At 43.7% G+C, this 14994-nt stretch overlaps 1 protein-coding gene across 1 annotated transcript in view; it reads right to left on the minus strand.

The window, feature by feature from the left end:
• The window catches only part of PCNX2 (pecanex 2), a 1407555-nt gene that overhangs the window by 1109672 nt on the left and 282889 nt on the right, over positions 1–14994 (minus strand). The window contains exon 5 of the mRNA XM_075339694.1: positions 6025–6160. Coding sequence (XP_075195809.1) covers positions 6025–6160 — 136 coding nt within the window. The remainder of the gene's footprint in view (positions 1–6024; positions 6161–14994) is intronic.

Here is a 14994-nt window from a genome sequence, read left to right on the forward strand (position 1 = left end):
CAGGGTAAGAATAGTCCTCTGAGAGCCATGACTTGTTCATCTTGGTTCTTTTTTCAAAAGCGAGGGGACTCCAACCACAGTCTCCCTCGTTTCCACTAATTGGGCCACACACACCCCACTTGACTGGCATCACTTGATCCCCCTTTTCAAAATGAAACAGATGCTTTGCATGAAGCACTCTCAAAAATACGCGTGCCTTTTCCGTCCCCTGGATGACCCAGGGTAAGAAAAGTCCTCTGAGAGCCATGACTTGTTCATCTTGGTTCTTTTTTCAAAAGCGAGGGGACTCCAACCACAGTCTCCCTCGTTTCCACTAATTGGGCCACACACACCCCACTTGACTGGCATCACTTGATCCCCCTTTTCAAAATGAAACAGATGCTTTGCATGAAGCACTCTCAAAAATACGCGTGGCTTTCCTGTCCCCTGGATGACCCAGGGTAAGAAAAGTCCTCTGAGAGCCATGACTTGTTCATCTTGGTTCTTTTTTCAAAAGCGAGGGGACTCCAACCACAGTCTCCCTCGTTTCCACTAATTGGGCCACACACACCCCACTTGACTGGCATCACTTGATCCCCCTTTTCAAAATGAAACAGATGCTTTGCATGAAGCACTCTCAAAAATGCGTGTGCCTTTCCCGTCCCCTGGATGACCCAGGGGAAGAAAAGTCCTCTGAGAGCCATGTCCACATTGTCAGTGGACAGACACGTGTACTTATCTGCCAGTCGACCCCCAGCAGCACTGAAGACAGGTTCCGAGAGAAGGCTGGCTGCAGGACACGACAAGATCCCCAAGGCGTACGTGGCAAGCTCAGGCAATTTATCCAGATTGGAAGCCTAAAATGAGCAGGGCTCAAGTTGCACAGTAATGGCATCGATGTTTCCTTGCATATACTCATATATCTGTGTCTCCTCCTCTTTTTCCTTGTCCAGCTCTTTTGTTTTCGCATGAGTATATGTCCTTGTCACTTTCCCATGTGTTTGTGTTGTGAGTTGTTTATCACCTTTTGGACACCTTTGAGGGTGTTTTCTAGGTGTTTTTATGTGTTTGTGATTGCCTGCCATTGTTTCCTATGCGGTTCGAGTTCGGTTCGTCGAACGTTCGACGAACCGAACTCGAACGGGACCTCCGTTCGGCGAACCGACCTTGAGCTGAACCGCGACCGGTTTGCTCATCTCTAGCCAAGACAGTGATCCCACGGCGCTGGAATGACAATGTCCCCCCTACGATAGATGAGTGGGTAATGGAGGTGAATGTGATCCACTGCATGGAAATGGTGATGGCCCTGTCGCATGGGCAGACGGTGGCGACAGCCACTAAATGGTTTCAATGGGAATCATTCCTCTCAGGCAAAACATTTCTTGAATTAATCTAACCTCCAGAAGATAGGCACCTTGGCCCCACTTACTTCAGATAATATACACCACCTGTTACGGGGGGCTGTCTGATAATAACTGAAAGGAGTATCAGACAGTCAGGGTCCACCGTGCAAAGACTTTGCTGCAGACTATGGCAGAGTGCAATATCTCTGTTAACTCACAGAAGAATATAATAAGTAAGTAAAGCAATTCCTCCCTTACTTGGAGGGTGTGTGGAATGATCTCTGTTAATAATCACAGAGACAAAGGCAATGTGTGCGAAATGGCACCTACCTAGGTCCGCTCTTCTAGTGGTGCAAAAGAGACGAACAGCAGCGTAAGCCGCACAAAGCTCCTACCTGCGTTCGCTCCACTAGTGTGCGAGGACACGAACCACTAGATATGGCACCTGCCTAGGTCCGCTCTTCTAGTGGTGCAAAAGAGACGAACAGCAGCGTAAGCCGCACAAAGCTCCTACCTCTGTTCGCTCCCCTAGTGTGCGAGGATATGAACAACTGCCAGACGCAGTATAAGGAACGTTACCCTAGCGGCAACGTCCACCTACGAGTAGAATCACAAGGCCCAGCCAGACCATGTGCCTCAGGCACCTGCCTATGTCCGCTCCCCTAAGAGGTAAGGATACGGACAGCAGCCGAAGCTGTAAGGTATAAGAACGCTACCCTGCCGGTAGCGCTCACCTAGCATAGACAGAGGAATGCCTAGAGGAACGCGCACAGAGCGTCTACTCATATGCATGAACCAAGAGGACTGAGCACCATGCGGCGTGTGTCAGGGTCTTATATAGACTCTGTGCCTCATCCAAGATGGAGGACACCAGAGCCAATCCGCTGCCAGAATGACAGGAGTGACGTCATGCTGGCCTATCACCGAGCAAGACGTCACAAGCACATGACCAGCGACCAATCGGCATAGAAGGTGTCAGAGACATATGACCTCGTGTCAGCGATGATGTCACCCGCACATGTGCAATGGCTCCAAGATTGGACTTAGTCTCCGGCGCTCGCACATGTGCAGTAGCAAGAAATCTGGACTTAGTCTCCAGCGCTCGCACATGTGCAGTAGCAAGAAATCTGGACTTAGTCTCCAGCGCTCGCACATGTGCAGTAGCAAGAAATCTGGACTTAGTCTCCAGCGCTCGCACATGTGCAGTAGCAAGAAATCTGGACTTAGTCTCCAGCGCTCGCACATGTGCAGTAGCAAGAAATCTGGACTTAGACTCCAGCGCTCGCACATGTGCAGTAGCAAGAAATCTGGACATAGTCTCCAGTGCTCGCAGCAACCGTAACACCACCCTTCCAACATGTCTTCGTCCATCGGACAAAGTATCAGACCCGGCCGATGCGCTCTACTCTCCATCTCTTCCTCTCTTGCCCTGACTTATCCTTCTTTTGCTATTTTTCATGATCATACTGCCTCTTCACCTTTCCTCTTTGGCTTATTATTCTTTGTGGTTCAAAACGACTATCCATGTATCATACCAATCATTTACATACTGTCATGACATTTGCAAATGTGTTGTGTTGCATAGACTTTGGTTTCACATTGTCAGTTATAACATGGATCCATGTTCCTTTAATGTATTCTTTAAAACTCAATGAAACTTTAAATTGGGGGAAAAAAAAACACAAAAAAACCCAGCCAGTCAACCAGCCAATCCAACTATCTAGCCAGCATTGTCACACTGCCGTGTCACAATGCAGAGCCACCTGACACCAGAGAACACTAGCGTGTCAGCAATGTAGCCATGCCTTGCACGAACACTAGTATGTCACAATGCATGGGTCTGATTTGTGACATACCAGTGTTCCATGCAAGGATTGGCTGCATTGTTGACATGCAGTGTTCTGTGATGCCAGGTGGATCTCCATTGTGACACGGGAATATTCCATCTACAGACAATGACTGCCCAATTAAAATAATAATAATAATTAAAAAATATATTTTTTTTTGTAAAGATTTTTTTCTTTAATATTTTTTTCACCTGCATCTTGAAAGGAGGAGCGAGAGATTAACCAGAGGGAAGCATGGTTGTGGGAAAAGAGTCAGTAAAACTTGTATTTTATTTATTGAATTCCCTGGTATTTGTATGTATAAATGATAGTTGGTGGTAGTCCTACTCAATGAGCTAACCCTACATACAGTCATGGAACAAATGCTGTCAATCACTGGATAGGACTGCCTACTGGACTCATGCATAATATGGACATATTCATTAATAAAATACATAGCTTATTGTAACCTTTTCCACAAAACAATAACGGTATATAAATCTGATCAACTCCTTCTGCTCTATAGCATCCTGCCTGAAGATCAGATACCATTTTCAAAATGATAATTTCTCATTAATTGCTGTAAATACATGTGATTTAGACGGGAACATACAATGATCAGTATGACAGAGTAGCTTATTTCATAAAGCTATAAAATACATTGTTTTGTCAAGTTCTACCAAACATGCTGCAATGTTTTTCAGATCAAGGGAAAACCCCGATGTGGTAAAAGACAATTTTGTCAACTCCAAATATTCCAATTAGAATAAATTCAGTGCGCAAAACCCATCTCTAGTAATTGAGCAATCACAAATTGTATTTTATTACACTTACAAAAGTAATTCAGGCCCTGTTTGCACTATTTTAATGACTTCTCTAATACAACATCCTCTACCAGACTTTGTATTCTCACTGATATTACTGTATGTAATCTCCTCTCATTAGACATTCTTCCTTCATGTGCATTATTGTTCCAGTCACAAGATTTGGGGAACCCCTGTTCTCATCAGTGATAAGGGCCCCAATGTTTGGATCCTGACTGATCAGTCACTTATCATTTATCCTATGAGCAGATGACAGGTTTTAATAATTGAAAAACCTAATCAATCATACTCTTTTATTTCCATATGTGTTTTTTAAAAACATATACAGTTAGGTCCAGAAATATTTGGACAGTGACACAAGTTTTGTTATTTTAGCTGTTTACAAAAACATATTCAGAAATACAATTATATATATAATATGGGCTGAAAGTGCACACTCCCAGCTGCAATATGAGAGTTTTCACATCCAAATCGGAGAAAGGGTTTAGGAATCATAGCTCTGTAATGCATAGCCTCCTCTTTTTCAAGGGACCAAAAGTAATTGGACAAGGGACTCTAAGGGCTGCAATTAACTCTGAAGGCGTCTCCCTCATTAACCTGTAATCAATGAAGCAGTTAAAAGGTCTAGGGTTGATTACAGGTGTGTGGTTTTGCATTTGGAAGCTGTTGCTGTGACCAGACAACATGCGATCTAAGGAACTCTCAATTGAGGTGAAGCAGAACATCCTGAGGCTGAAAAAAAAGAAAATATCCATCAGAGAGATAGCAGACATGCTTGGAGTAGCAAAATCAACAGTCGGGTACATTCTGAGAAAAAAGGAATTGACTGGTGAGCTTGGGAACTCAAAAAGGCCTGGGCGTCCACGGATGACAACAGTGGTGGATGATCGCCGCATACTTTCTTTGGTGAAGAAGAACCCGTTCACAACATCAACTGAAGTCCAGAACACTCTCAGTGAAGTAGGTGTATCTGTCTCTAAGTCAACAGTAAAGAGAAGACTCCATGAAAGTAAATACAAAGGGTTCACATCTAGATGCAAACCATTCATCAATTCCAAAAATAGACAGGCCAGAGTTAAATTTGCTGAAAAACACCTCATGAAGCCAGCTCAGTTCTGGAAAAGTATTCTATGGACAGATGAGACAAAGATCAACCTGTACCAGAATGATGGGAAGAAAAAAGTTTGGAGAAGAAAGGGAACGGCACATGATCCAAGGCACACCACATCCTCTGTAAAACATGGTGGAGGCAACGTGATGGCATGGGCATGCATGGGTTTCAATGGCACTGGGTCACTTGTGTTTATTGATGACATAACAGCAGACAAGAGTAGCCGGATGAATTCTGAAGTGTACCGGGATATACTTTCAGCCCAGATTCAGCCAAATGCCGCAAAGTTGATCGGACGGCGCTTCATAGTACAGATGGACAATGACCCCAAGCATACAGCCCAAGCTACTCAGGAGTTCATGAGTGCAAAAAAGTGGAACATTCTGCAATGGCCAAGTCAATCACCAGATCTTAACCCAATTGAGCAGCATTTCACTTGCTCAAATCCAGACTTAAGACGGAAAGACCCACAAACAAGCAAGACCTGAAGGCTGCGGCTGTAAAGGCCTGGCAAAGCATTAAGAAGGAGGAAACCCAGCGTTTGGTGATGTCCATGGGTTCCAGACTTAAGGCAGTGATTGCCTCCAAAGGATTCGCAACAAAATATTGAAAATAAAAATATTTTGTTTGGGTTTGGTTTATTTGTCCAATTACTTTTGACCTCCTAAAATGTGGAGTGTTTGTAAAGAAATGTGTACAATTTCTACAATTTCTATCAGATATTTTTGTTCAAACCTTCAAATTAAACGTTACAATCTGCACTTGAATTCTGTTGTAGAGGTTTCATTTCAAATCCAATGTGGTGGCATGCAGAGCCCAACTCGCGAAAATTGTGTCACTGTCGAAATATTTTTGGACCTAACTGTACCAAAAAATTAACAATTTTTATTCTAAACAAAAAAGTTTACTCGTGTCCTAAAAAATATTCTTGCACAACTTACTCTGATAACTGATCTGTAGATGGACAATTGCTTTGGCCAGCAGCGTTGAATTCAGTTTCCAAACCGGAGTTTAGTCTATCCGTCAGATTCTCACAACACGTAGCATTTCTTTTCACATTTCCTGTTGCACCAATATCTATTTATTATGAAAATAAAGGAAAAATGTATTATATATATCCAGAATAACAACTTTTATACTTAACTGTATTCACAACTAACCTTATTATGGTTAATAGCTGCATAATACAGTAACTATTGAAAAAAATATAGTGAAATATTCAGGTTTGGATTATTTGTCTCGAATATTTTGCTCTATTTATGTATTTGTCACAAATAACAAATCTAATGCAAGTCAATGGGAAACTCGAATAATTTTCCAGCAGACTTACCCAGGATGACTTGCGGGGCTGTAAAAATGTTGAAATGGAAGACAAAATTCTTAAATTGTATAGAAACAGCATGGAGAAGATGCCTGGATGCATCTCTGAATCACAGGTTGCTTCTGGGAGGAATGCTATCAGAGTTTTGCACCACTTTGACATTTGGTCCCTCGCCTATTTGTGATAACCAGCATAGGTAATGTAAAGAACTGTGGGCTGCAGCCTCCAGCTGTGTGCTTTATCTTGGCTGGTTATCAAAAATAGAGGCTCCATGTAATTGTTTTTTTTTATTACTGACATATATAATAAAAAAAAGCACTTGAGCTCCTAAACATTTTTGATAACCAGTAAAGATATAGCAGACAGCTGTGAGATGATATCAGGCGGTGGAGGTCCATGATTATTGGGCATTCCCCAGCTTAAAAATAGCAACCCACAGCCACCCCACAATTTGGCGCATCCATTAGTTGGCGTGTTAACTGTTTCATACCGATTGCCCTTATGCGGTGGCAATCAGGGTAATATATGGGGTTGATGTAAAAAATCACAGCTGCCATCAATCCCTGGGATTGTAATGGAGCGGTGTCAATCAGACCCCCCCCCCCATTACCAACACTGTAGGTAAAAATAAAAAAACACAAAGACACAAAAAATCCTTTATTTTAAATAATAAAAAAACTACATCATGAAAAATCGAAGAAATTCCAACACCAAAGCCCACTTTTTTGGCAATAAAAAAATCAATTTTATTAGAAAATATTAAAAAACATACATCTTAAAACATGGAGTTACTCCTTATGCGTTTCAAACCTAGAAACCAGATCCATGGCTTCCAGAACACACTGGGAGCAGTGTGGGAACTGGCAGATGTGAATTAATTTGAAATCAGTGTTGGACTGTCTAACTGCATATCATGGTGGCAGCTCAAATCCCAAATGACAAATCGCAGCTGACATCAACTGCATATATTACCCTGATTGTCACTGCACCAGGGTAAACAGGATGAGCAGGGTAAAGCACCACAATTGGTGCATCTAATGGATATGCCAATTGTGGGGAGGCTGAGGGCTGCTATTTTTAGGCTTGGAAGAGTCCAATAACAAAGGACCTTCCCAGCCTGAGAATACCAGTCCCAAGCTGTCTCCTTTACCTGCGTTGGTTATTAAAAAAGACAGAGGATTGCAAATAATTTTGTTTCTTACCGTGCCTGAAAATCACAGTAATGCCAGCATTGTAGCATTGCTACAGCATTACTGTGATTGGCAGACAATCCTTGCATGTTTAGTGGCTGAAAATCAGACGCCAAACATATTGGGAGGGGACTCGAAACTCATGAGGTGAAGATCAAAAGACTCAACAATTAACGAATATCCCAAATACCTTAATATTTGTGAGAGTAACCAATACTGTCGAATATATTCACTCATCACAAATTGTGACTTCGAAATTAACTTCTTATCACCTACTGTATTATTGTAAAGAGATGAGCAAACTTGTTTGGTTTGTGCTCGCCAATTTTATACTCGGTAGGAGCAGTTCCCTATCCAGTTCTAGGTTGTGTGTTATGATCTGGTCACCGTGGACGATCAGAAAAATCACATCAGCAGAAAAACACAAGAGTAGTTGGAACCTTAGCTGACCGCAATCCCCTATCCCGTAGGAAATCCCACCATAACAACATTCAATGTATCCGCAAGACCTTCCCGAAAAAGTGCCGTAAGTGCATCATCATTCCATTTAGTAAGAACCGCCCTTTATTAATTTCTGACAAAAAATTTCAGGGGAATCCTGACCCTGGATCAAAGCCAACAAGGCCTTCTCAGCTTGATCAAACACATTGGGTTCATTATACAACAATCCCAGGGCCGGAAAAAAAGGAATCCACAGTAGCAAGAATCGGATCATCTGGAGCCAAAGAAAAGGCCCAGTCCTGAGGGTCACCGCGCAACAAGGAGATGACAATCCTAACCTATTGCACGGGACTCCCTGAGGACTTAGGTCTTAAGGCAAAAAATAATTTATAATTATTTTTAAATTTCAGGAATTTAGACTTATCCCCCGAGAACAATTCAGGAACAGGAATTTTAGGTTCTAAAACAGGTGTCTGTCTAAGATAAGCTGATATTGCCTGAACCTCAAAGGAGAGATACTCAACATGCTCAGCCAACTGTTTAGTATCCATACCAGCAGAAGATCTTCCACGGAACCCAAAAAAAGAGGAAAAAAATATATAGAATAAAGAAAAAAATGTTTCCTTCTTTTGAATACCTTTTTTTTTGTGTGGCCGGTGATACTGTTATGATCTGGTCACCGTGGACGATCCCAAAAATACCATCAGCAGAAAAACACAAGAGTAGTTGGAACCTGAGCTGACCGCAATCCCTTATCTATCAGACCACACTAGAAATAGCCGTGGAGCGTTCCTAAACACACCTAGACGCCTCGTCACAGCCGGAGAAACTTACCATACCTCACAGATAGAAATGAGGAAACCTATTTTGCCTCAGAGTAGTCCTCAAAGGAATATCAAGCCCCCAACATATAAAGACAACGGTGATGTAAGAAAACACAATACAGAGATAGGAAATATAGATTAGCAAAGGCGAGGCCTGACTTCCTAAGTAGAACAAGCCAGGACAGATAATTGATTGCGGCCAGCAAAAAAACCTGCAAAAATACCAATCTCCTGATAATACAAAATACTGAGACCACACAGACTTTACCCCACTATATCAGTTAACCTTGTAAATAATGGGAAAAACAAAATACCAAAAAAACCACAAGAAATACAAAAGTGCAAATAATCAAATAGAACAAGGAGAATCTCCCTTTTCTTGCAGTGGGGCCTGCAGAGGGGGAACCCCCATGCTCATCAAAACAGAAAGACAATTCCTCTCCTGCAAGAAAATAGACTTTAAGCAAAATGAAAAGCAACACAAAATACCATTGGGATGGTTCAGGCAATAAAGCAAAGAACTTGCAACTTATCTGGAATGCTACAAATGGAAGGACAAACTCCAAGCCAATTCAGAGACTGAGGAAAAACATCTATCACCGGCTCAAGCCAACAGACACTGCTCTTCTATATAGCCCAGGCTGATCTGCAATTGGGCTTCTCAAACTCCCAATTAACTCCCACACCTGTTGAATCACAGTCAACTTCACCCCCAGTCCTGACCACCAGAAGGAGCTCTAAATCATCACCCCTCGGATGACATTCACAACAGTTGTGTACCCGAGTATTTTGCTTTTTTAATAACATATGATGCTTTTGGATAAGATTGTGGTGCTGTATGAGGAATGGGGGGTTTATTTAATGACAAGAGGGGGTGGGGAGAGGCCAGAGGAGCAGCACACTTTCTTTTTTTTTCTTAACTTTATTTGTGAATGTTCCTGCAGCAAATCACAGAGCAGAAAACATCCACAAGGTTCAGACACAAGGGCTTGTGTCATTGGCTGCCGAAGACACATGTCCTTCTACACATAAAATGAGGACATGCGGCTTCGGTGCCATTTTGTGAATGTTAAATGTTAGGGAAGGTGCTGCCGCCAATGCTGCTAGACAGTTAGCTTAGCTATGGGATTTAGTCTTAGGTAGTTCAAATAGATAGGAGAGCAATAGTGTAGAATAGGGATGTGCAGTGTAGGGAAAGGTGTGTGCCACAAATCGTCATTTCATGATATACTGTAAATAGGGATTGCTACTTGTGAGAGCCTGCTAAAAAGTTGCCAGTGAATGATCTAATTACGTATTCGTACTTTTTAGTAGCTGCTAAAAATTTGACAGTGAACCATCTCAATAGGTATTGCTACTTTTTACAGCCTGCTAAAAATTTGCTAGTTAATCACCTCAATATGCGTTGGTACTTTTTAATACCTGCTAAAAATGTTCCAGTGAACCATCTAACTAGGTATTGATACTTCTGTGGGCCATCCAAATATTGCCATCTTAGCCAAGAAATACAGAATTTTACTTTTGTGTCCGGTGCTAACAGGTGTGGACCTAGGATTGTGAAACATCTGTTTCAAAGGGGAAGGATACATCAAACATGAGTGTAGGGTGTTCACAAAGAACTATATATGTAGTGGAACTAAACTCAAAACATTATAATCAAGGAAGTGGACACAAAACATGTGTTGGGGTGGCATGATCTGTCAGATACCAAACACATAGTAAGTTTGCATATTAATGAAGGGGACAGAATTTGTATTAGAAGCTCTGTGATACTGATGTGGTGATACTACTTCTTTACCACTAGGTGGTGGTCATTATCTAACAACTGATTGTGGATAAATATTATTTACTTTACATTGAAATTAATATCAATGATCCACCGCTAGGTGGTATTTATTATCTGTTGTAATATTTTTTGACAGATTATAGCCCATCTGTGTGTGTATTATTGCAAACTTTATGTCTGTTGGTAGTGGACATGAATTTCATGCCCACTTAATCATTGGTATTGTGCTGTGGATCATTGGAACAAATAGTTGTTTCTGCATTTTAATGATAAATTAAATTAATAAATTCTTGAGCTTTTATATTCTTGTGGAAATTTATTTTGTGGTTGATCAAACATGAGTGGTAAATCACAAGGTCATCATGGAAGGGGGAATAGGCAGGGTGTTCGAGATGTATGTGGGGATGTTTTAATGTTAATGCTCTACTGAAGAAACAGTGGCTCGTCCTATTCCAAGAGAACTGAGAACAACTTTTGTTACTGTATGGGATACGCCACTCCATTTTTTTGGCAGCCGCACATCGTTTCAACTTGTATATGAGGCCTAGAAACAGCATGTGCTAGAGTAGATGGCAAGCTCTGCATCAAGTGGCCTCTCTGACTCTTCCTGTACCTCCACATCACACACAGTTCATTCCTCAGAGGTGCCACCCCAATTACACTTGTTTTCCCCCCACGTCACAACTCTCTCACTGCCCAAGTAACTGTGGTGAACCACACATGGGCGAGTTTGCAAAGTTATTCACACATTCTATCCCATGGGCATTAGAGGTCTGCTCCAAAGATTCACAGACTGAAGAGGAGTAAAGCATCTGCACCGATGCCCAAAATTTTTGTCATTTGGATCCGGGCCTAGACAAAGTCGAGGCCGAGCAGGATCCAGATGCTTGTCAACAGACGTTAACCCCCAATGGTGGGGGTGATGTTGAGACTCAGATACCTGAGGTGGACGTGTACTCTACTGTGATGTCAGGTCAAGAAGAAAGAAGTGGGTCACTATTAGAGTGAGGAGTGGGACAACAGAGAGGATGACAATGAAGTTATAGATCTCATTTGGTGTAAACCCAGAGGCACGCAGCTGAGTGCCTCAGCAAGAGGCAGTGGAGGAGGGGAAAGATGATGTGCCTACTGCACAGACATGGAGTGATGCAACCAGGACAATCGCTGCATCCTCAGCTACAACCCTGGCTGTATTCAGCAGTGGTAGCAGGTGCACATTTCGCATGGGCAGCAAGAGTTGCCTAGCCTGGACTATTTTCCAACCGGAATGAATGACCTAACTCATGTTCTCTGCAAACTTTGTTCCAACAGTGCAGAAAGAATCCCCCCACCTTCGTACAGTGCAGCCAGGGCTCAGCGCAAACAGGCAGTGCTGAAATTAATATGCAAGGGGGGGATGCAGTCACACAGCTGTAGATTTGTGGACCGCTATCCAAGCCAAGTGTTATGCAGCAGGACACTTAGAGCCGAAAATAAGGGAAGCTCTAACATCTTCCGAGGTCCTCTAGGCAGGTGGTAAAGCCACATATGGACAAGTGGCTGGAAGGAAAAGCTTCAGAGAAAATAAAAAAAATGGTGGTGAACACTTTTAATAGTCTGCAGGAGGAAGTGGTGGTCCCAGAGGAAGAGGAGGAAGCAGAGGAGGATGAGGAAGGGATACTGTGATGCCCTGGCAAAACCAGGTAGTCACAAAAGTAGTCCACCCTCCTTTTTACCACCAAAAACCCACACCCAGGTACAACACACAGCCATTAAAGCCTAGCCACCCCCTCATGATAATAAGGACACACCAGTGTGTGGGATCAGGCGGATGAGAATGCCCACCTAGGGGTCCTGAAGTGTCAGAGGCAAGAACACAGTAGATCAAGTTGGAGTTTGAACAGTTTAGTTGTGTAGAAGAGAGTCGAAGTGGAGTCAGGGGTAGGGGCCCCTGGACTACCTGGCTAGGTGGAAGACAGTAAACAGGGCCACAGGCAACAGACATCCGGTCGCGGGAGACCTTAAGTGGACCGGGGCAGGGTTGTAGCCCGCCAGTACTGACAGCGGGAATCCGGTCGGGAGGCCATGCAAAGACGGGGTGCCTGGACCCTAGGACGAGGAAGGTTGCATGCCCCTTGTTATTCAACCAGCAGAGGACAAGGTTTCAGGCCTTGTTCTCCAGAAGCCCAGAGAGCGAAACGGAAGCCCAACGCGGGGGATAGGGTGTCCATCAGAACCCACAGAAATCCCAAGGGTAAGATTTCGTGGGCCACAGCTCCCAAACATACACAGTACCGGGAGTGGACTTCCCCGTTCCATGTGAAATTGTCCCACAGAAGACACAATCAGAGAGTGCAGGAGGAAGGGACCCCTGTTTGCTACACCCGGGTGTGGGACCCGAATACACCCCGAAGGTAACCGGTCACTGGCAACTTGGTTTACCACTGGACTTGTGTGTGATTACTGAACTGTGAGTACACCATTGATCCCCAGTCCAACCCGGCGCGCCACCTCCAGCAGCCATTACTCCCATGTACCGAAAACGGGCCCCGGGACTACACCTCCCCTACCCATGGAGGGGATCCCATATTGCTGCCCTGCTCCATCAGCCCCGGGCGTCCCATCACCAGGCAGTGGCAGTGTCACCATCCCTCACCGCAACCCACGGGTGGCGTCACAGACACATCAATCTCCCCTGTAAATATCCCCTTCCGATGATTGTGAGGACGGATGGCCGTGCGAGCCCGGGTCCGATCTCCACTCGAGCCGCAGCAGCGAACCCGGATCCGAGCGGGCCCAGAAGCGGCAGCGGGCCTCGCCCGCAACAATACCATTTTCTGTGAGGTCCGGATAGTTGTTGCAAAGGCTAGTGTTGCAGGAGGATGGAGTCCATCGATCAAAGTGGGCTTATGGTAACAGACAAACTAGTAGTGAAGGTGTAGGAGCCGAGGAACAAAAGGAGGAAGAGATGATGGGAGCATAAAACTCAGGAGATGAAGAAGATATTGAACCCTTCTCTGTTGTCTGTGGTTGGTGGGAAGAGATGTAGGAGGCAAGCTTGAGTGTTACCCCACCACCAACACAACATGGACTTGGACTTCATGGAAGCATCTGACACATGAGTGCCTTCTTGTTTCACTATCTGCAACATGATGTCCGTATTGTTAGGATTACAAATAGTGCTGACTACTGTGTTGTCACTCTGTTAGTTTCACAGTATAAGAGTAAATTTAGCAAGATGCTTGCACCCATGGAAAGGGACGCGTGGATGCTGGATTATCGAAACAAGCTTGTAGACCATCTTTACAGTAGTTTTCCATAAGGCAGCAGTGAGCACACAGTGTGAATCGCAGTTCTAGAATTCCAACTACAAGAGCATCACATCATCATCACAGAAATATTAGCAGCAGCATTTCAAGTGGCAGAAGCAATTTTTGTGAGATTTGGCACACATTTGTTAGACCATTGCATGCACCAACAGAACAGAGTAGAAGTCTGAAAAATAATGAACTAAAGGGGATGGTGCAGGAGTATCTAGAGCTCAATTTTGATGCCATTTGGTCTTCAAAAATGAAAGCGTGGCCTGAGCTCGCAAATCACACCTTGAAAGTTTTCAGTGTTCTTTCAGAAAGTGTCTGCAGCACTGCAAACAGTGTAATGACGGATAAGCATATCTGGCTGTTCCTTGAAAATGTAGACCACCTAACTTTCATAAGGATGAACAAATCATGGCTGTCCAATGACTTTATCACCTCAGTCCCAGACGACTGTGCAGACTAGGCAATGGTGTAGTTCCAGGGGTCTTGGGCAACAGCCCTACGTCTGTTTGTCTTCTTACTGTCTCTGGTGAAGGTAGAAGTGCTAGTTCAGGCCTTGTTACAGAGCCGGTCCCACACATCTTTGTTGCGGAATTTGACTACTTGTAGTCTGTGCCAATTGTTGCCACTTTTCCTGTTGTCAACCTTAATTTTTGGAAATGTGGAGACTCTAAGTAGGGTCTCCAAATTGTCTTTAACCTGTAGTTCCAGGGGCCTGGGAGCAACAGTCCTATGCCTGCCTGTCATCTTGTAGTCTCTGGTGAATGTAGAAATGCTGGTTCAGACCTTATTACAGGGCTGGTCCCATGCATTGATGTTGCGGCGTTCGACTATTTGTAGTCTGTGCCAATTGTTACCACTTTTCCTGTTGTCTGACCTTAAGTTTTGAAAATATGGAGACTCCAAGTAGGGTTTTCAAATTGTCTTCTGCCTGTACTGGCAGGTGTGTGGGACCAACTGGCCTAATCTTGTCACTTATCCACCTCTTGATTTTTAAAATGGAAATGCCAGGCCACAACCTGTGTGTTGCATGGACCATAGCTGACTGCTGTG

This window comes from Anomaloglossus baeobatrachus, chromosome 3 (assembly GCF_048569485.1).
Source record: "Anomaloglossus baeobatrachus isolate aAnoBae1 chromosome 3, aAnoBae1.hap1, whole genome shotgun sequence".
NCBI classification, from domain to species: domain Eukaryota; kingdom Metazoa; phylum Chordata; class Amphibia; order Anura; family Aromobatidae; genus Anomaloglossus; species Anomaloglossus baeobatrachus.